Source organism: Palaemon carinicauda, chromosome 13 (genome assembly GCF_036898095.1).
Source record: "Palaemon carinicauda isolate YSFRI2023 chromosome 13, ASM3689809v2, whole genome shotgun sequence".
Lineage (NCBI taxonomy): Eukaryota > Metazoa > Arthropoda > Malacostraca > Decapoda > Palaemonidae > Palaemon > Palaemon carinicauda.
In genome coordinates this window covers 47486077-47507398 of record NC_090737.1, presented here as the reverse complement: position 1 = coordinate 47507398, position 21322 = coordinate 47486077, and the positions used below count along the sequence as shown (strand labels likewise).

Below are 21322 nucleotides of genomic sequence, written 5' to 3'. Positions count from 1 at the left end.
CCTCCACATCACAGGAAGGTTCTCCTTGATGAGTTTGTGGGCTTTGAAGGCTCGGGGATTTTCTGAATGGTACACCAGCAGGGGCTTTATCTTGCAGTCCCCACTGGCGTTTGTACAAAAAGCAAGGGTAAGCCTGTCCTTCATAGGCTTATGTCCGGGTAGCCTCTTCTCCTCCGCCGTGATGAACATCCGACGAGGCATTTTCTTCCAGAAAAGCCCAGTTTCGTCGCAATTGAAAACTTGCTGCGAATTGTAGCCTTCCTGCAGAGTCAACTCTTCAAACGTTTTAACAAAGGCTTCGGCGGCCTTCGTGTCCGAGCTGGCTGCCTCCCCATGCCGTACCACTGAATGGATGCCAGTCCTTTTCTTGAACTTCTCGAACCACCCACGAGAAGCCTTGAACTCTGGGGGTTCCTGCTGGGATGTTCCTTCTCCTGGCCCTTCTTCGGCCTGAGCACTCACGAGATCACCGAAAATGGCAGAGGCTTCTGGCAAATTGTAGTCTCAGTGATGGTGTCTCCTAAGATCTCTTTGTCCTTGATCCACACAAGAAGCAGCCTCTCCATCTCGTCATGCACGTGGGTTCTCTTGTTGGAGAAAATGGTGATGCCCTAAGAAGGTCTCGCTGCTTTTATGGCCGCCTTCTGCTTCAGGATGGTGCCTATCGTGGATGGATTCCGGCCATGCTCCTTGGCGATCGCACTTAAACGCATGCCAGACTCGTACTTTTTAACGATTTCAAGTTTCGTCTCCATCGAGAGCATCGTCTTCTTCTTTCCTTCGGCAACATTCTTGGGACCCATGGCTACAGTAATACGTAATATAATACACTACGTACGTTATATACAGTCTATGTATAGTAAACACTAATACAGTACACTGCACAGTAACGAATGTTTATTAACGATAACACGTGGCGTACGAATGTACTGTATATTAACATTAAGTCAAACAAGCGAAAGCACACAATGTCTGTTAACGATACCGCGGTTGGAATGAAAAGAGAGAGAGAGAGATGAACGCCCGTGCGTAGGCAAGCTGGGATAGTTGCCGACCAAAAGGAAAGCAGGATCTTATGGCGTCAGCTAGAGTCTGAGTAGGGAGATAACCAATGGGTGAGCGGGAGGCTGTAAGTGAGTCTACCCAAGTTCAAAGTCTGGCGGCGCGCGCTTTTTAAAATTACTCTCGGCGAAGAGTTGGGATCTCGTAAGGTTTTCATATCCTGAAATTTTATTCGTATCCTGGGGCATAAAAATCTTCTAATCACTTTTCGCATCCTGAATTTTTCGTAAGCAGACACTTTCGTATCCAGAGGTATCACTGTATATTAATACATTAAAGTCTGGATTCTCTTAACGACCTTGGGATCAGAGCCCCAGGCGGAACTGCCCAAAGACTATAATATCGGACAGGCGGGGATTTGAACCCTCGTCCAGGATATTTGTATGCCGGTGACCATACCACTCAGCTACGAAGAAAGATAAAAGTCGATGACAATTCTTCTGTACATATACCTGTCAAATTCAGGTTTTCTGTTCTTAGAATTGAAATCAACCCATCTTCACCATCGTAGCTAATTGGTAAGTTTGGGACTTGGCATTCGATTAATGATAAATTTTTGCACATTTAAACGTGTTTCTTTCATATTTCAAATAAGCCATATATATTAATACATTAAAGTCTGGATTCTCTTAACGACCTTAGGATCAGAGCCCCAGGCGGAACCGCCCAAAGACTATAATATCGGACCAGCGGGGATTTGAACCCTCGTCCAGGATATTTGTATGCCAGTGACCATACCACTCAGCCATGAAGAAAGATAAAAGTCGATGACAATTCTTCTCTACATATACCTGTCAAATTCAGGTTTTCTGTACTTAGAATTGAAATCAACCCATCTTTACCATCTTAGCTGATTGGAAGGTTTGGGACTTTGCATTCGATTAATGATAAATTTTTGCACATTTAAACGTGTTTCTTTCATATTTCAAATAAGCCATATACAGTGATGCCTCAGGATACGAAAGTAATCCGTTCAGGATGCGGTTTCGTATCCTGATATTTTCGTATCCTGAGTCGCGTTTTACATGTAAATAGCCTAATCTGTTCTGATCCTTACAAAAAGTCACCTTTTCTTTCATAAACACGCTAAACTGTAGTAATAAACATGCAATGCAGCCATTTCTATCATTCAATAATTAACCCAACCGTTAAAAACAGCCTAATCCATTCCAGAAACCACTATGAGATTATTCAATAATGTAGCTATAGCCAAGTTATTCCCCCCAAGCCCAAAGAAAACGGTCCGTTTTCTTTACTACTGTATAAAAGTTACAGTACTGTATGTAAAGCATTTAGATCAGTGAAGGTGTATTGTTACCTGTACGTACACCTAAATTAAGGATAATCCGTTCCAAGCCTTACAAAAAGTCACCTTTTCTTTCATAAACATGCTAAACTGTAGTAATAAACATGCAATGCAGCCATTTCTATCATTCAATACAGTAATTAACCCAACCGTTAAAAACAGCCTAATCCATTCCAGAAACCACTATGAGATTATTCAATAATGTAGTTATAGCCAAGTTATCCCCCCCAAGCCCAAAGAAAACGGTCCGTTTTCTTTACTACTGTATAAAAGTTACGGTACTGTATGTAAAGCATTTAGATCAGTGAAGATGTATTGTTACCTGTACGTACACCTAAATTAAGTATTGATACCTGTACACTCTGAAAAAAAGGTTACAGTTATTTAGTGTAACAAAAAAGTTGAAACTTACCTTTTGATTGAGACGATGTCCGATAGCGAAGTCGCAGCAGAGGAGGATGGCATAAGGCAGAAAACGTAACAAGTGACAGACTACGTACAGTAATTTACACACTTAACACATTAACACTTAAACTTTACGAAATAAAAAAAAATGGCAGAAATAATTAACACTTAAAATTACGTATGGAAAACTATAAAATGGAAGAAAAAATTACTTTAACACTTAACGGTAACATAAAACTTAAAATTGAATTATTTTTTTTTTTTTTGCTTTTTTATAACTTTACGTTTTTCATATTTTCTGAATCTCTTCTACTTCTTCATCACTTTCTTTTTTCTGTTTCTTTTCTTTACTTTCACCTTCTACTTCTTCATCACTTTCTTTTTTCTGTTTCTTTTCTTTACTTTCACCTTCTACTTCTTCATCACTTTCTTTTTTCTGTTTCTCTTCTTTACTTTCACCTTCTAATTCTTCATCCCTTCCTCTTTTCTGTTTCTTTTCTTCACTTTCACCTTCGTCTTGGCCTACTAATACCGCTGGCCTCTTTAATAAGAAACTATCCATTGAAGCTTGTTTCTGCCTACTTTTCAACACATTTCTAAAATGCGTTAGGCAAACGTCATTGCAGTGTTGAAGCGCACGGTTGGTATAAACTTTTTCTGGATGTTCCTTTTTGACGTAGTCTGCCATTTTATGGAAACATGCAAGAATTTCCTTGATGTCTGCCGTTTTCAAAGGTGTAACATCCTCTTCATCACCGCTAGACAACTGCTCTTGAACATCACTCACTTGCATCGTCTCCAACTCCTTCTGGTCGTCCGTCGTCAACTCCTCGTGGTGCTCCTCGATAAGTTCATCTATATCCTCCGCGCTAACTTCCAGCCCCATGGACGTACCAAGATGTACGATGTCAGCCACCTCAGACTGCTTAATTGGTTCAGGATCGTCAATGATCTCGGCTTCGCCTCCAGGCTTCCCGAACCCCTCGAAGTCTCGTGCAGAGACAGCATCAGGCCACAGCTTCCTCCAAGATGAGTTTAGGGTACGCCTCGAAACTTCCTGCCAAGCGAGATCGATGAGTTTGAGGCATATCACGATGTTAAAGTGATCTTTCCAAAATTCACGCAGAGTGATGTTTGTACTCTCTGTGACTTGGAAACATCTCTGGAAGAGATGCTTCGTGTACAATTTTTTAAAATTTGAAATAACTTGCTGGTCCATGGGCTGAAGGAGAGGGGTGGTGTTAGGCAGTAGATTTAGGACCTTTATGAAGGAATACTCGGCCAGAAGATATTCATCGAGGCCAGGAGGGTGAGCTGGAGCATTGTCCAACACCAGCAGACATTTCATAGGGAGGAAGTTTTCTTCCAAATATTTTCGGACAGTCGGACCGAAGCAGACATTCACCCAATCAATGAACAGTTGCCTCGTTACCCAGGCTTTTGCATTCCCCCTCCACATCACGGGAAGGTTCTCCTTGATGAGTTTGTGGGCATTGAAGGCTCGGGGATTTTCTGAATGGTACACCAGCAGGGGCTTTATCTTGCAGTCCCCACTGGCGTTTGTACAAAAAGCAAGGGTAAGCCTGTCCTTCATAGGCTTATGTCCGGGTAGCCTCTTCTCCTCCGCCGTGATGAACATCCGACGAGGCATTTTCTTCCAGAAAAGCCCAGTTTCGTCGCAATTGAAAACTTGCTGCGAACTGTAGCCTTCCTGCAGAGTCAACTCTTCAAACGTTTTAACAAAGGCTTCGGCGGCCTTCGTGTCCGAGCTGGCTGCCTCCCCATGCCGTACCACTGAATGGATGCCAGTCCTTTTCTTGAACTTCTCGAACCACCCACGAGAAGCCTTGAACTCTGGGGGTTCCTGCTGGGATGTTCCTTCTCCTGGCCCTTCTTCGGCCTGAGCACTCACGAGATCACTGAAAATGGCAGAGGCTTCTGGCAAATTGTAGTCTCAATGATGGTGTCTCCTAAGATCTCTTTGTCCTTGATCCACACATGAAGCAGCCTCTCCATCTCGTCATGCACGTGGGTTCTCTTGTTGGAGAAAATGGTGACGCCCTAAGAAGGTCTCGCTGCTTTTATGGCCGCCTTCTGCTTCAGGATGGTGCCTATCGTGGATGGATTCCGGCCATGCTCCTTGGCGATCGCACTTAAACGCATGCCAGACTCGTACTTTTTAACGATTTCAAGTTTCGTCTCCATCGAGAGCATCGTCTTCTTCTTTCCTTCGGCAACAACCACCCACGAGAAGCCTTGAACTCTGGGGGTTCCTGCTGGGATGTTCCTTCTCCTGGCCCTTCTTCGGCCTGAGCACTCACGAGATCACTGAAAATGGCAGAGGCTTCTGGCAAATTGTAGTCTCAGTGATGGTGTCTCCTAAGATCTCTTTGTCCTTGATCCACACAAGAAGCAGCCTCTCCATATCGTCATGCACGTGGGTTCTCTTGTTGGAGAAAATGGTGACGCCCTAAGAAGGTCTCGCTGCTTTTATGGCCGCCTTCTGCTTCAGGATGGTGCCTATCGTGGATGGATTCCGGCCATGCTCCTTGGCGATCGCACTTAAACGCATGCCAGACTCGTACTTTTTAACGATTTCAAGTTTCGTCTCCATCGAGAGCATCGTCTTCTTCTTTCCTTCGGCAACATTCTTAGGACCCATGGCTACAGTAATACGTAATATAATACACTACGTACGTTATATACAGTCTATGTATAGTAAACACTAATACAGTACAGTGCACAGTAACGAATGTTTATTAACGATAACACGTGGCGTACGAATGTACTGTATATTAACATTAAGTCAAACAAGCGAAAGCACACATATGTCTGTTAACGATACCGCGGTTGGAATGAAAAGAGAGAGAGAGAGATGAACGCCCGTGCGTAGGCAAGCTGGGATAGTTGCCGACCAAAAGGAAAGCAGGATCTTATGGTGTCAGCTAGCGTCTGAGTAGGGAGATAACCAATGGGTGAGCGGGAGGCTGTAAGTGAGTCTACCCAAGTTCAAAGTCAGGCGGCGCGCGCTTTTTAAAATTACTCTTGGCGAAGAGTTGGGATCTCGTAAGGTTTTCATATCCTGAAATTTTATTCGTATCCTGGGGCATAAAAATCTTCGAATCACTTTTCGCATCCTGAATTTTTCGTAAGCAGACACTTTCGTATCCAGAGGTATCACTGTATATTAATACATTAAAGTCTGGATTCTCTTAACGACCTTGGGATCAGAGCCCCAGGCGGAACCGCCCAAAGACTATAATATCGGACAGGCGGGGATTTGAACCCTCGTCCAGGATATTTGTATGCCGGTGACCATACCACTCAGCTACGAAGAAAGATAAAAGTCGATGACAATTCTTCTGTACATATACCTGTCAAATTCAGGTTTTCTGTTCTTAGAATTGAAATCAACCCATCTTCACCATCGTAGCTAATTGGTAAGTTTGGGACTTGGCATTCGATTAATGATAAATTTTTGCACATTTAAACATGTTTCTTTCATATTTCAAATAAGCCATATATATTAATACATTAAAGTCTGGATTCTCTTAACGACCTTGGGATCAGAGCCCCAGGAGGAACCGCCCAAAGACTATAATATCGGACCGGCGGGGATTTGAACCCTCGTCCAAGATATTTGTATATGTACAGAAGAATTGTCATCGACTTTTATCTTTCTTCATGGCTGAGTGGCATGGTCACTGGCATACAAATATCCTGGACGAGGGTTCAAATCCCCGCCGGTCCGATATTATAGTCTTTGGGCGGTTCCGCCTGGGGCTCTGATCCCAAGGTCGTTAAGAAAATCCAGACTTTATTGTATTAATATATATGGCTTATTTGAAATATATATATATATATATATATATATATATATATATATATATATATACATATACATATAAATAATAATAATAATAATAATAATAATATGTGTACATGCGTCTCTCTCTCTCTCTCTCTCTCTCTCTCTCTCTCTCTCTGTCTCTCTCTCTCTCTCTCTTTATTTTATATATATATATATATATATATATATATATATATATATATATATGTATATATATATATATATATATATATATATATATATATATATATATATATATATATATATATATATGTATATATATACATATATATGTATATAAACAGTATATATATATATATATATATATATATATATATATATATATATATATATATATATATATATATATATATATATATATATATATATATATATGTATATATGTCTGTGTGTGTGTGTATCAAATAAGCTGTCTTATAGAGTATCTGACAAGATAAACAAAAAACCTCAAGGTGGTAATGGTAATAGATCACTTGTGCTTTTCAAGTAGAAAAATTAAATACCATTTTTACTGTAAATCTTTATGTGAGAAATTAAGTCAAATGGGAATGATTATTTTGGTAATATCTGGGTAAGAGAATATTATATGTAATAGAAATGATAAATACTTTAAAATGATTCTAATAGTAATAGACGTTTTAAAAGTAAGTAATGAGGATAGCAGTGCAAAAAAAAGAGGGTTGTCTAGTCAGAGACCTAAAGGGTTCTTCTTTACCATTTCACAAATACAAAAATTAACAACTTCCAGTTTCAGAAAAGTTAAAGATATATTTGGATATCTTGATGCCAAAACTTAGAAAAAAGTAAATAGATAAAAATTTCATTAAAAAACTTATAGAAACTGAACACAAATAGGTTGAATGAGACGCTTTTTTCTTTAATCCGGATGAGCTCTACTGTATGAGTTGCCTTAGATAATCCCTCAGAGAGAGAATATTCCGTGTTTTGCTCTTTGCACATCAAAGACCGTTGGAATGTCGTCTTCTGGACGAAGAGGAACAGGGATTTTCGTGATGAATGACTCAAAGATACCGCAAAAATACACAGAGGAAAGGAGGAGTCATCTTTGGGGTGGTGGGGGTGGTGAAGGAGTGGTCGAAGGGTTATGGAGATGCTGTGGAAATTTACGGTAATTTAGGGGAAAACATTTATTCTCATTTTAAGATAATATCACGAGATTATCATTAAATAATGTTACTGCACTGCAGGACTCCTTATTGTGATCTGACTTTACTTCTTATTTGTGCTCGAAGATGAAAAACCTGTCACATATTCATACCACAATTCAACCGAATGAGGGTAGTACTATATTGTGACTAAAACAGTCATTGGTTCCCAAGAAAAGACTGAATATTTTATTATGTCACTGGAACATAGAGTATATTTTTACCTTGACCCACATGCTGTGTATTTAATGAATACACTCCCCGAGAAGGAATACAACAAATGAAAAAATAGAAAGGGCATCAGAAAATAATTTTCACCATTTAGCAATATTATCTAATCATATCATCATATCACACCAACTTTGAATTCACTGCATAGCAGCCTGATTACATTCGTAGAGGTCCATATATGTAAGCTACAGATTGGTCCCTGCTCACACCCACAAAGTATGTGGTCCATTATTTGGATGGGATGCCCACAGAGGCACTCAGGAGTGAGGTCCAGTCCTTCCGAATTTAGCTCTTGCTCGATTAAGAATAACCCGATCATTTCTACAGAGGTTTCTTCCATAGAAAAGAGACTCACATGGTTTTTCGATGGTCTCATTGATGAGCACTGGCCTTTTTCTCTCTAGCGTTCTAGGCGGTAAGTTGCTGATTCCATGGGGTCGAGGCTCTTTAGGGATTTCAATCTTTGTCTAACCACCCGATGATCATAGAGCGGGTACCCTTCATCATTGTCTTGTTTACATTTTTGGGTCTCGTAATGGGTTTTCAGGCGGATGTTCGTTGGTGCATTGCCTGCCAATCTATAGAATACTGAGAGGGGTGTTGGTCTTTAGGCACCAATAATTATGCGACACGCTTAATTCAGTTCGGTGTCAACTTTATGGGAATGACATGTCTATTCCCAGACTGGTGATCAGTGTTCAGTAGTAGAGTACTTGAGTGCCAGAGCTGTTTGTCTTAGGGTTTTAGGATTTGTTCCATAATTTTAATTGTCAAGTTAGCGATGGTTGTTTCTGGTAGCTACCCTCTCCTTTATTTTCCTAACATGCTGCCTAAAAGATAGTAGTCGGTTTAATGTAACGCCTAAATAAACAGGGAGGTTAATATGCTTCAGTTTCTTAACATTTCTGGGAGATGTTCAACTCCATTTTTGTTCGGTAGATTTTAAGATGAACAGCACATACTGTGTTTTGTCTGGGTTGGCATTTAGCAAGAATTGTTTGTAGTATTCATTAGGATCTTTCAAAGCATCTGATAATTTGCTCTGAATGAAAGTAAATGCATCTGACTGGAGGGCTAGGCACAGATTATCTGCATGTTTAAATCTACGGATATTTCTAAACTGTGGTTGATCGTTGTTATAGATGCTGAAAAACAGGGGGGCCAAAAGAGACCCCTGTGGGGAAACATTCTTTTCTGGTTTTGCCATCTGCTTATCCAACCGTCCATTTCAAGAAAATAAGGTATATTACTCAGCAGTGACTGGATGATATGTACAGTGCTTGAGTTGCAAATATCTTTGACAAATTTCAAAATAGGCAGCCTGTGGTCCACGGTGTCATAAGCAGCTGTCATGATATTATTCAATGAAATATGTTAACGCAAGCCTTTATTCGAACTATCCCTATTATTATTATTATTATTATTATTATTATTATTATTATTATTATTATTATTATTATTATTATTATTATTATTATTATTATTATTATTATTATTATTTACGATAACGTAAAAACATTCTCACATTTATTCCAATCACCAATAACAAAGTTTCAAACATCCCTGTGTCCGTAATAATGTTCCTAGGAATAAGATTGTCTAACATTACAGAATAAGCTTGAAATTAGTTTTTTAAATAAAGTATAATTATTCTAGCAAAAGGCATTTACAAGAGGAAGCTTGAAATCGCTTTTCAGATTTTATAAACATGGACTCAGCTACTCGTATTTCATATTGAGATGAGCCCCTATAAAATAATGAGAAGTTTTCAAGTGAAAACGTACACTTACATTCATTGTAATATTGGTCGCTAATGTTGGACTGTAGAAGCTTGGACAAGGGCCTTACTGTTGCGATCATGGTAGCCATAAAAAAAAACAAAAAAAAAAATCTGAATGTTGTTCATGGGATCAATATAAGCTAATTGTTAGACAATTAAACAAGTGGACTACCGTAGATTCATTTTTTTTTTCAGCTTTTCGCTATGATTAGCAAAATTCATTTTTATTTTTGGGGGATTATAGGATATCATATTCTAGAGAATTTCTTTCTTTTCTACCATGAATGAAAATGGTAAAATAATTGCCCAAATGATTTTAAACCTATATACTACAAAAGATAGGTTGGTGATACATTTGTAATCTTCAAAAGAAAGAAGATGCAGATTTTTTTTTAAGTTATAGGATTGTGTAATGTCTAAAAATCAAATTCACAATGAAAAAAGATAAATAGAACCAAATTCCTTTTATTATGTATTCTTATAAAAACAATAAATATCAGAATAGACTTGTATCTACAGGAAACCTTTTTTACACGTTTAGCACAATGTTTCACCGAGAATTTCGGATAACATCTTCTGAATGATTTCATAAAGAAATATGTTTTCTAGAATTTTTTTGTCTTAATAATTGCTTCCAAAAAGCATTTTCAATATCAAATTGAGAATATTTTGTCCTCGTTCTAGGAAAGTTTGGTCTCCTAAAAATCGAACTATAAATCGAAATGCCTTTTTTTAAATGATGAAACAAATAAATTTCATTAAAACAGAAATAAATTAGATTCTGGGGAAGAACCTCCCACAAAACGGGCCGAATATAAACTTATACACTTACTCAAGAAAGCTTTGTTCATCACAAAGGAAAGCAGCAGAAAACTTCAAATCTCTGGTAGTCATTTCTTTATTTGTCCAAATTATCAGTTATATTTTTCCACACGAGAAAATGGTTGTAGACACAAAAGATGTTTGAAATGTTGTTTTATTGGTGAAGGGAATGAATGAAAGAGTTTTTATTGTTGTAATTCTCCAGCTTTTCTTCTTCATTTTCTTTGCCTTCTTCTTCTTCTTCTTCTGATGATGATGATGATGATGGTGATGATGATGATGATGATGATAAAGCAGCAAGATTTCAGTACTGCTTTCCATGAATCAATTTTATAGACTTATGAACATCAATCTAAAAAAAAAAAAAAAAAAAAAAAAAAAAAAAAAAAAAAACTTAGACTGTATTTACTATATTTCACTGCGTATCAGTTACCTTGTTTTCATTAGTTAAAAGTTAGATGGGGATAGTATGGGGTGTGCCGTCTCGTCTTTACATTAAAAGTCTTTTTCCTAAATTAATACTTCCTCTTACACCTTTGTCGATATACTAATATTAAGAATTATCCATCGAATTTAATGAAACCTGATTATTTGTCAGATTTATCTCTTGGGATTACTAATCTTTCCTTTTTTACATTGTTATTTATTTTTGTTTCCCCTGATATTTCAGTTCACGCGGATTTCATGTTATAATATTCAAATAATACGACATTTTCTTCTATACTACAACCGCCATCAAACTTCACGTTAAAAAAGTTGTGAAAGTAACATGCTATACTCTACTCTATTATCTTCCCTTTATTATATTAACTATTTCTATGCTAATGTCAACCTTATTGACAAAAATCGTTGAATGTGTACACGCAAATGTTACCATTATTAGACCTCTTTGGATCCTATAAATACCAGTATTGTCTCTAATTAAAGCTTGTTCGAACGTTCGTTACTGAAAGGAGTGGGTAAAGGTTTTATTGCAGTAAGTCCCAGTAAAGTAGAAGAGACTGAGAGAGGAGAGAAGGGTAGCTAGGGGAGGAAAGAGAGACGTGGTCAAAGGAGGGAAAAATGTAATAGTTCACAAATTTTAGAGACAAGGCGGATAACTATGGGAGAGAGTTTATCTAAGGGGAGAGATTCTGCTTGAAGAGCAAGTGAACTGGAGAAGGGAGAAGGCTATTGAATGGGAGGAGCTGGAGAAGGATTCTGAATGGCTGAAGGAGAGGATGACGAGGGTGCTGGGGTGTTGGAAGTAAGAGGATCTGGAGACGGAACAGGAGTGGGAGTGGCAGTATAAGGGAATAGGAACTGCAGGATTTCTAGAGGCAGGAACAGGAATGGCTAGATTTGAAGAGGCAGGAACAGGATTAGTGTTAGGCAGATGATTGCTCCTTGTACGAGGGTCTCTCTGTGGCTTTGGTTGTTGTACAGTGGTAGCGGCTGAAGGGTAGGTTAGTGGTGCCCTTATCATCTTCAGGAATTCTGGACATTTTTTTTTTGCAAGCATAATGTAAGCCAGAATATTTGGGGCACTTTCGGATGGTTTCTCTCCCTCCCTTGTGCGTATCAGTGCAAGTCTGTGTAGGGTGCCGCTGTCTGCAGACACCGTAGATGGCTGGGCTCCTGGAGTCTTCTTTTTGGTACCCAAAGCACTGACAATTGTAGCATCTCAATGGATCTGGTGTGAAGTCCTCCACGGGAAGGTCCCCCACATCTCAAGGTCCAGGGATAGGTCAAAATAACGTGCAGATGACTTTCTCCATCGGCAGGTTCCTGCTGCCCTTTCGGCGTTCAGCTGCGGAAATGTTCTTGCTATTAGTTAAGAAGTTCAATGGCATCCTTAGTGGATATCTGCAGACTACTGTCTTTGGCTGGTTACTAGGATCCACTGGGGTGACTTGTAGAGCTAGAATGGTTTCTGCAGGCTGGTGAAGTGTTACCGAAGCCTCATCAAGGAGCCGAGTGAGACACTCGGTACAATTACACTCAGGTGAATGGCTCTCCGGAGCAGGAACAAAGGCAGTGTCAGGAACTGAAACAATCTCAGAAGCGGTGGCAAGAACAGGAGAAGTTGCAGGAGTAGGGACAGGAGCAGTGGCAGGGGCAGGAACAGGAGAAGTGGTAGGAGTAGGGACAGGAGCAGTGGCAGGGGCAGGAACAGGAGAAGTGGTAGGAGTAGACACAGGAGCAGTGGCAGGAGCAAGAACAGGAGCAGTGCCAGGGGTAAGAAACGGGGCAGGAACAGGAGCAGTGGCAGGAACTGGAGCAGTGGTACGGGCAAGAATAGTTTCAGGAACGGTGGCAGGAACAGGAACAGTAGCAGGAACTAGAGAAGTGGTTCAGGCAGGAACAGTCTCAGGAATTTTGGCAGCGACAGTAGTGGCAGAAACTGGAGCCGGAACGGTGGCTGTTTTCGCTTTCCCTTTCCTTTAGATGCACGGTTGGAAGTTGCAGGGGTTGGGTTAGGTATACATTAAGGTGTAGGATAGTGTGTAGAAGGAGAGGTGTAAGAGGTGGTAGTTGCCTTGTGGCTCACGGCTACAGAACCCAAAGGAACCTTGAGATGATGGTACATTTCGTCATGGCGGACATATCAGGACTTGCAATTACAGAATATATTGTGGTATAAGGGGCCAAGGTTATGTGATGACTCGTTGATTGTGTATAACCTTAGAATGAGGTATTCTCTCTCTCTCTCTCTCTCTCTCTCTCTCTCTCTCTCTCTCTCTCTCTCTCTCTCTCTCTCTCTCTCTCTCTATTTTATATATATATATATATATACATACATGTTACATGGGTTTTATCTATTATCTATGTACTCACACTACACATATATGAATGTATGATACACAAACACACACACACACACATATATATACATATATATATATAATATATATATATATATATATATATATATATATATATATATATAATATATATATATATATATATATATATATATATATATTATACATATATATATATATAAATATACATATGTATATATATATGTATATATATATATATATATATATATATATATATATATACATATATATATATATATGTATATATATATATATATATATATGTATATATATATATATATATATATATATATATATATATATATATATATATATATATATATATATATATTACTTCAGACGACATAACAAGGAACAAAGAAAATGGAGAGGGTTTTCTTGTTGATAAAAATCTTGCAGGTAACATAAATTTATTTTATAGTACTAGTGATAGAATTGCAGATTTAATTATCAAACTAAATAAGAAGTATAAACTAAAGATCATTAAAACGTATGCACCAACAACATTCCATACAGAATAAGAAATAGAAACTTTTTATGAAGATCTAGAAGTTTCTATGAAAAAACATATGACTCATTTCACATTTGTTTTGGTTGATTTTAATGCTAAAGTAGGTCAAAAGAAAAGAGGAGAATCAGCAGTAGGAAATTTGGAGTAGGCTCAAGGAAAACAGAGGAGATATGCTTGTAGAATTTGCTGAAAGAAACAATCTTAAAGTCATGAACATTTGTTTTATAAAACGCAATTTAGAAAATGGACATGAAGAAGTACACATGGTGAATTGAGAAATGAAATAGATTTTATTCTTAGTGAAAAAGTAAGTTCATTTAAAAATGTAGCAGTATTAAACAAGTTAAAGTCAAGTGATCATAGAATGATGAGATGCAAAACTTGTTTAGATCTAAAGAAAGAGAAGGAAAAGTTAATATTAGGAAGGAAAATAAATACTACTGTATTAAGAAAAAAAAGTGATTAGTATAGTGTAGCAATACAAAATAGTGACTCCCAGCTACACGATGATATGGAAGCAAAGAAAGAAGAAATGAACAGTGATTTAACAAAACTTGTATTGGAATCAGTACGAGAGGTAGGTGGAAGAGTTTCTAAACAAGATTAAGGAAAACTATCAGAAAAGACAAGTAATCTAATAATGAAAAATTAGAAATGACAGTAAAATTTAAGAGAGATGAAATAGAATCAGCGGAACTATCTGAAACAGTAAAGAAACTAAAAAAAATCAAGCACAATCAGACCAAAACCGAGGAATCAGTATAGAAAGGAAGTATCATCAAATTGATAAAAAAGAAGACTCGGAACAGGGTGCCAAGAGATGGTTGCTTTAAATGATGAAAATGGAAATATTAGCCAGAATAGAGATGAAGTGATAAAGTTTGCAGAGGATTTCTATACAATGCTTTTCAATAATGATATGAGTGATAACTTCTCCAATAGGAATAATGAAACACCTGAACCAGTACCAAATGTAAGCAAAGCCTAAATTTCATAGTGATTAAACTGGCTGAACCCTACACGAAATGTCTGCAAGAATGATCTATACCTACAGTTTGGAAAAACTTCATCATTATGGTAATTCACAAAAGGAAGACAATAAAATCCTGAAAAACTACAGCCCAATAGGTTTACTTACCGTATTAATAAGATATTTACTAAGATCATATTAGGCCAAAAAAAAAAAAAAAAAAAAAGACAGCTAGACTTTAATCAACCAAGAAAGCAGGCAGGCTTTAGAAGTAAGTATTGAACAAATGACCATATAAGCAGCCAATGGAAAAAATACACAGAGAATGGCAAACCATTATGTATGTCATTTAAAGGCTATGAGAAGTGTTTTGATTCTGTCAAAACATCAGTAATAATGGAAGCCCTTCAAAAACAATGAATAGAAGAAGCTTATGTTAGAACTCTAGTTATCTATACAGGAAGTACAGCAATCCTAAAATGCATAACGATAGTGAGGAAATTCCGATTGAGAAAGAAGTTAGACATGGAGACCTCATCTCTCCTAATTTATTCACAAAATGCCTAGAAGAGGTTTTTAAGAATTTAGATTTGGAAAATTTAGGAATTAATATTAACGGGGAATACCTCAACAACTTATGATGTGCATCTGTCATAGTTGTGTTTAGTGAATCATAGGAGGAATATACGTACTTAGAACAGACATTAAGTGTTTCCCCAGGAAATAAAAGAAGGATAAACATGAGATGGCGAGCATTTGGTAAACAAAAGAGACTATGAAAATTAAAATGACACTCTTTCTAAAAAGAAAAGTATATAATGAGATAGTCTCACAAGTATTAACTTAAGCATCAGAAACTTGGAGCCTTAATAAAGCCTTAGAACATAAGCTAGTTGTAACTCAAAGTGCTAAAGAAAGAATAATTCTGTGAATACCACTAATAGAGAGAAAAAAAAGAGCAACATGGAAAAGAAAACACACTAAATTAGAAGATATTCTAATAACTTGCAAAAAAAAAAAAAAAAAATGGACATGGGGAAGACACACTGAGAATGACACGAAAAAAAGATGGACATTAAAAATAACAGAATGGGACCCTAGAGATTACAAAGGAAGCAAATGAAGGAACAGAAGACGATGGATCGACAAACTAAGGAAGTTTGAGGGCGTGAAATGGCACATAAAGATCATAACAGATGCAAGTGGAATAACCTATCTAAGGCCTTTGTTCGGCTGATGATTATATAAACATATATATATATATATATATATATATATATATATATATATATATATATATATATATATGAATATATGTACATATGCATATATATATTTATATATATGTACATATAATCGTATATATATATATATATATATATATATATATATATATATATATATATATATATATATATATATATATGTGTGTGTGTGTGTGTGTGTGTGTGTGTGCGCGCGCGCGCGCGCGTGTATGAGCATTCCTTGAGATCGATATTTATTTGAATATTGCATATATTATTATATCGTCTGAGTTATCCATTTAATATTTATCTGCATAATCATGCAAAATTTACTTAACATGTCTCTCAATGTCTCTCGATACCATAAGATATTCTATTAAGCTATTATTACTGTATATGAAAGATGTTTTTGACGTTTGGATTCTTATAATCATATACATTTATCTATGATATTTGACTAACTTATTTTCAATTTATATCTTTTATGCTGATATCATATAGACTATATGTTATATTACCCACTGACTGACTTACTTCATTTACACACATTTCGGTTATTTCAAAAGCAATTTTTAAACAATAGTTTCATATGATTCGTATAATTGATATGTGCGACTAATATTTGTATGATTATATGTTTTTATTGAAATCATAAAAAATTGATGGGATGGAAATAAATCTCTATAGATCAACAAGTATAAGTAGTGCCATCAAATCTCAAATGAAAGTCGGATGACCGATGGATGATAATGATTAGAAATATATATTTAACAGGAAAATTTCATGAAAGATATTCACGTGCATTTATAATAAGGTATAAAATAATTTTCATAGCTCAGCCAATAATCATAAATATTGGTAGCGAAAAAAGGAAATAATGAACTAGTAAATTTTCTTATACATATAATAATGAAAACATATATATATATTTTTACTTTCTTTTGCAGTTATTCACTGATTTGGTAAGTATAGTTGCTAATATGAAAACGTAATGAAATCAATGATAATGTTAACTAATTCAAAGACAGACAATGAAAGAAGAAAAAAAAAACATAAAAGAGGACGAGAATGTTGCAATAAAGTATATTTGTTGAACAAGATATTAGTCAGTAATTACTGTGGTTTCCTTTTGGTGTCAGTAAAGGAAGGACAAACAGAATGTCTTTTAGATACAATTGTAATGTTCCATTGATGAAAACTTCTGAAGCTTGGGAAATTTCAATTAAAAGATGAATGAAAAATTAGATTACTTTGCTTGATTCTCTCGGTCTGATATTTTCATGTTGCTGTTATTATTCATTGTATTTTAAGTGTACAGATCACTTAAACTTGATCTATACAGTGCAGCTGATTTTGTGCATAGAATGGAGTGATTAAAATGAATCTTTTCTTATTCTATCCTATTTTCGTTATCGCATCTTCTATTCAAATCACAGATTTCCAGTAAAATATATTTTTACCAAATTATTTGTGAAAAGCAAATGAAATGATCCCCGTATATTAGCAATTACAACATTATATAGGAAAAATTTCGCAAGGATCATGCCAGATATTAAGGTTTATTACAATGCTCTATAAATATGCACTGGGACATTTGATAGTGATGTATGCAATAAAACATTATAGCAGAAAAGAGAGAGAGAGAGAGAGAGAGAGAGAGAGAGAGAGAGAGAGAGAGAGAGAGAGAGAGAGAGAGAGAGAGAGAGAGAGAGGGAGTCAAAGTCAAAGTCAAAATCAAAACCCTTTATTCCATTATAAAATGGTTATTCTGTTACATAACAATATAAATTATTTACATAAAATTCACAATAATTGGATTGTAAAAATCTAGGATATATATACATTCAAGTAAAATTTTAAAAATATTGCTTAAGTTTCTTCTTGAATAAATCAGAACTAACATTTGTACATTTTCTTATTTCCAGAGGTAGTTTGTTCCAGCAAGCTGGGCCCCTTATTGCCGTTGAGCGTAAACCCAAATCCGTTCGATAGCTGTCTACATATAGATTTTCATTCTGTCTGGTTAATGCATTCCTACAATCACCAACTGTAGGAAATGTGTATAGCCAGTTGGGATATTCTTTTCTCAAACTTTTAAAAACAAAAACACAAACATTGTACATACATTTTTCTTTTAATTTTATCCACTTTAATTGCTGGAGGGTTAGGGTGATGTGATCGTGTTTTTCACCCAAATAACGGCTACTCTACCTGCAAAGTTTTGGATTTTTTGAGCATTTTCCTTGTGCATATCATTAGTTGACCCCCATATCTTGATACAGTAGTTTATTACACTCAAGACCAGACTTTCTACAATCAAAGCTCGAGTAGTATCATCAAAGTAATTTTTTACTCTACTTAAATACATTAGAATGCCACTAACTTTTCTACTCAGCTCGTCAATGTGAGTACTGAATGTCATGTACCTGTCCATGTGTAGACCTAGATTTTTCACATGTTGACTTATCTTTACTTCATCACCATCGCATTTTATTATAATGTCATTTGGAATTTTGCTAATATACTGTGAGCTACCCACAAACATGCACTGAGAGAGAGAATATTTATCGATCACAAAATATAAACCTGAATGGCAGCCTTACATTGCTTATATAATATATTAAGACTTTTTATTCTTTTTTTTTTTTAACCCTTAGCGCTTGAAGCCCGGCTCCCAGCTTGCTTTCCCGAATGGTAGGTTCCGACCGAAGCCCAGGCTCCCAGCTGGCTTTCCCGAATTAGAATTGCTTTAGGAGGCAAACTAATAATGTTTCCTTCTTCTAAGAATCCCAAAATAACACTTGGTTTTATATCTTTCAAGAAATTTAATTTTTTGTGAACAAAAAACGTGTTATGTGTCAATTTTCTTCTTAGAAAAACTGGCTAAATGAACAGCAGATATCGCGATGTTATTCGGTGCAAAAACGTGAGGAAACCAGCCAAATCTGCAGTTTGTTTCGCATTATGCCGGGTTGTCAATCTTCTCGGTCGCTATAAGCCGCTAATCTTATACCATACCCCTATAAACCTGAAGAAAAAATAAGCCTATCATATTTCCTTTTTATTTTTTTTTTATTAAGAAATAACTTAATGTATTTTTAGATTTTGTCATATTTGTTTTCTTTCAATGTATGATTGATTTTTTTAATTTAATGTTAAGATGTTCTTAGGTCTCACCCGACTAAAATAGTAATAACCTTAGTGAAAGTGCTTGCATTATGCTCGTTTACGATCAACAGGCCCATACGGTCGTTTGAGATCTCGGAACATCGTCTGTTGGTTAACGAAGGAAGTAAAGTCTGCCCCGTAGTTACTGATTTTTTCCAGTTTGAGTTGGAGAGTTGACTGGTCGGTGTGCACCAGGACAGTCAGAGAGTCAGTTGGTGGTTGCACACTATTACTTCATCCTGATTCATTATCAATAATATGGCAAGCTAAAACCTTAGCGGCTGAGGATGGCTCATGGACTTGGACGTCAGAATGGCAGCAAGCTTTATTACCCTTTTTTTTTTTTTTCTGAGCTACGTATAGTCCATTCCACCACGGGACTTTGGAATCTCACTTCAGCGGATCGGGACTAATGAAGATGTGAGTACAATGAGTTAATGCAAGATCAAGTACTGTCCGATCATTAGTTTAAAGTTTTTTTTCCGTATCAACTTTGATCCCCCATCACGCTCATTGAATAAATTAAAAGGACCTAAAGAGTATTTAACATCAAATTTATCAATATACATTAACTTAAATTTTAATAAGCTTAATAACCTATCTCATTATTCAGTGCTATCCGATAACAGATTGTTGTATTTCTCTTTCATTTGTTTTTACGTAATTTATCAAATAAAAAGGGATGTTGAATAGTTATTTTTCTTCGACGTAATTTATACACGTGTTGTAGAATTTTTCTTCCACGCAATTTATATAAGTGTTGTAGATTTTGTTCGACCACTTATAATTTCTAATTTGCTTTATATGTAAGTAAATTTTGCATATAAAGTATTATTGACCTATAATCTTTATATCGAAAATTTTTATCGTACTTATTTGTGTTGTCAGGTCCTTGTATTTCCTCTGATAATGACATCGGGAGGAGGAAGTTTGCATCCCTCACTTTTGACGGGTTCCTTCTCAAGACGGAGGAGTGCAGTGACTAAACTCCTTTCACGCCATTCCTTCGGAATAACTACAGTTTTTCGCTATTTCATATATAGATAATTTTTATTATTATTAATACTTAACTATCTTAATCATGTCTTGTTAATTATTAATTAAATGTAATTTGAAGCCTAAAATTGTTTATGATGTTCCATACATTAATTTTACCAAAAAAACCCAGGTACTCAAACACTCAGATCAACATACACAGGGCAGACTTCTTGTTTCGCTGAGTTGTAATTGATTAGTAACGAACGCATTTGCTGAGTTAATCATGTCTCTCCGACACCGGAAGTTTCTTGAAAACGAAGAGGAAATCTTGGAATACTTTTTAGGACTGACTTATGAATCGGAAGATGATTCAAGTGAAAACGATGAACCGTCTGCCGCTCCTTCCACATCTGATGAAAACAATTCTTTTATCATCGTGAATGAAGACCTGGAAGCGGAATCTCCTGACGAGGACGAATACACCGACGATATGGTAATGCCCCCTGAAGAAGACGAGGACACAAATGACGAAAATTGGGCCGATGAAAATAACTGGGAAGAGTTTGATGAAGAGAGGCATGAATTATCCAGATTTACTTTCAAAGGAAGAGCGAAATTCAACTGTCCTGATCAAACTATCAACATTCCTTTGCAAATTTTCATGCTCTTTTTTTACACGGGAACTTTTCCAAACAATTGCAGTTGAAAATAATCGCTACACAGAGGAACTGATAAGTAGGAAAAGGCCTCTGCAACAATATTCTACATGGCAAAACTGGCAAAAAATAAGCGTGGAGGAAATGATGGCCTTTCATGGAACAATAATTAATATGGCTTTACACAGAAATAAGAGATCAAGGGACTTCTTTTCCAAGCAATGGGTGGACGAAAGTTCGATTTTTCGGCAAATCTTTAGTAGAGATAGGTGGTTCCAGATATTCTGGGGTCTTCATGAGTCTCCTCCAGCACCCCCTGGCAGTGGC

The 21322-nt window shown here is 36.4% G+C and overlaps 1 protein-coding gene across 1 annotated transcript; it reads right to left on the bottom strand.

Moving 5' to 3' along the window:
- Positions 1 to 12370: 12370 nt before the first annotated feature.
- On the bottom strand, positions 12371 to 13220 carry LOC137651545 (nematocyst expressed protein 3-like). Its single transcript, XM_068384771.1, has 2 exons — positions 13211 to 13220; positions 12371 to 12963 (listed from the first exon to the last, which is right to left on the bottom strand). The coding sequence occupies exons 1-2, from the start codon at positions 13218 to 13220 to the stop codon at positions 12371 to 12373; spliced, it is 603 nt and encodes a 200-aa protein (XP_068240872.1).
- Between the last annotated feature and the right edge of the window lie 8102 nt (positions 13221 to 21322).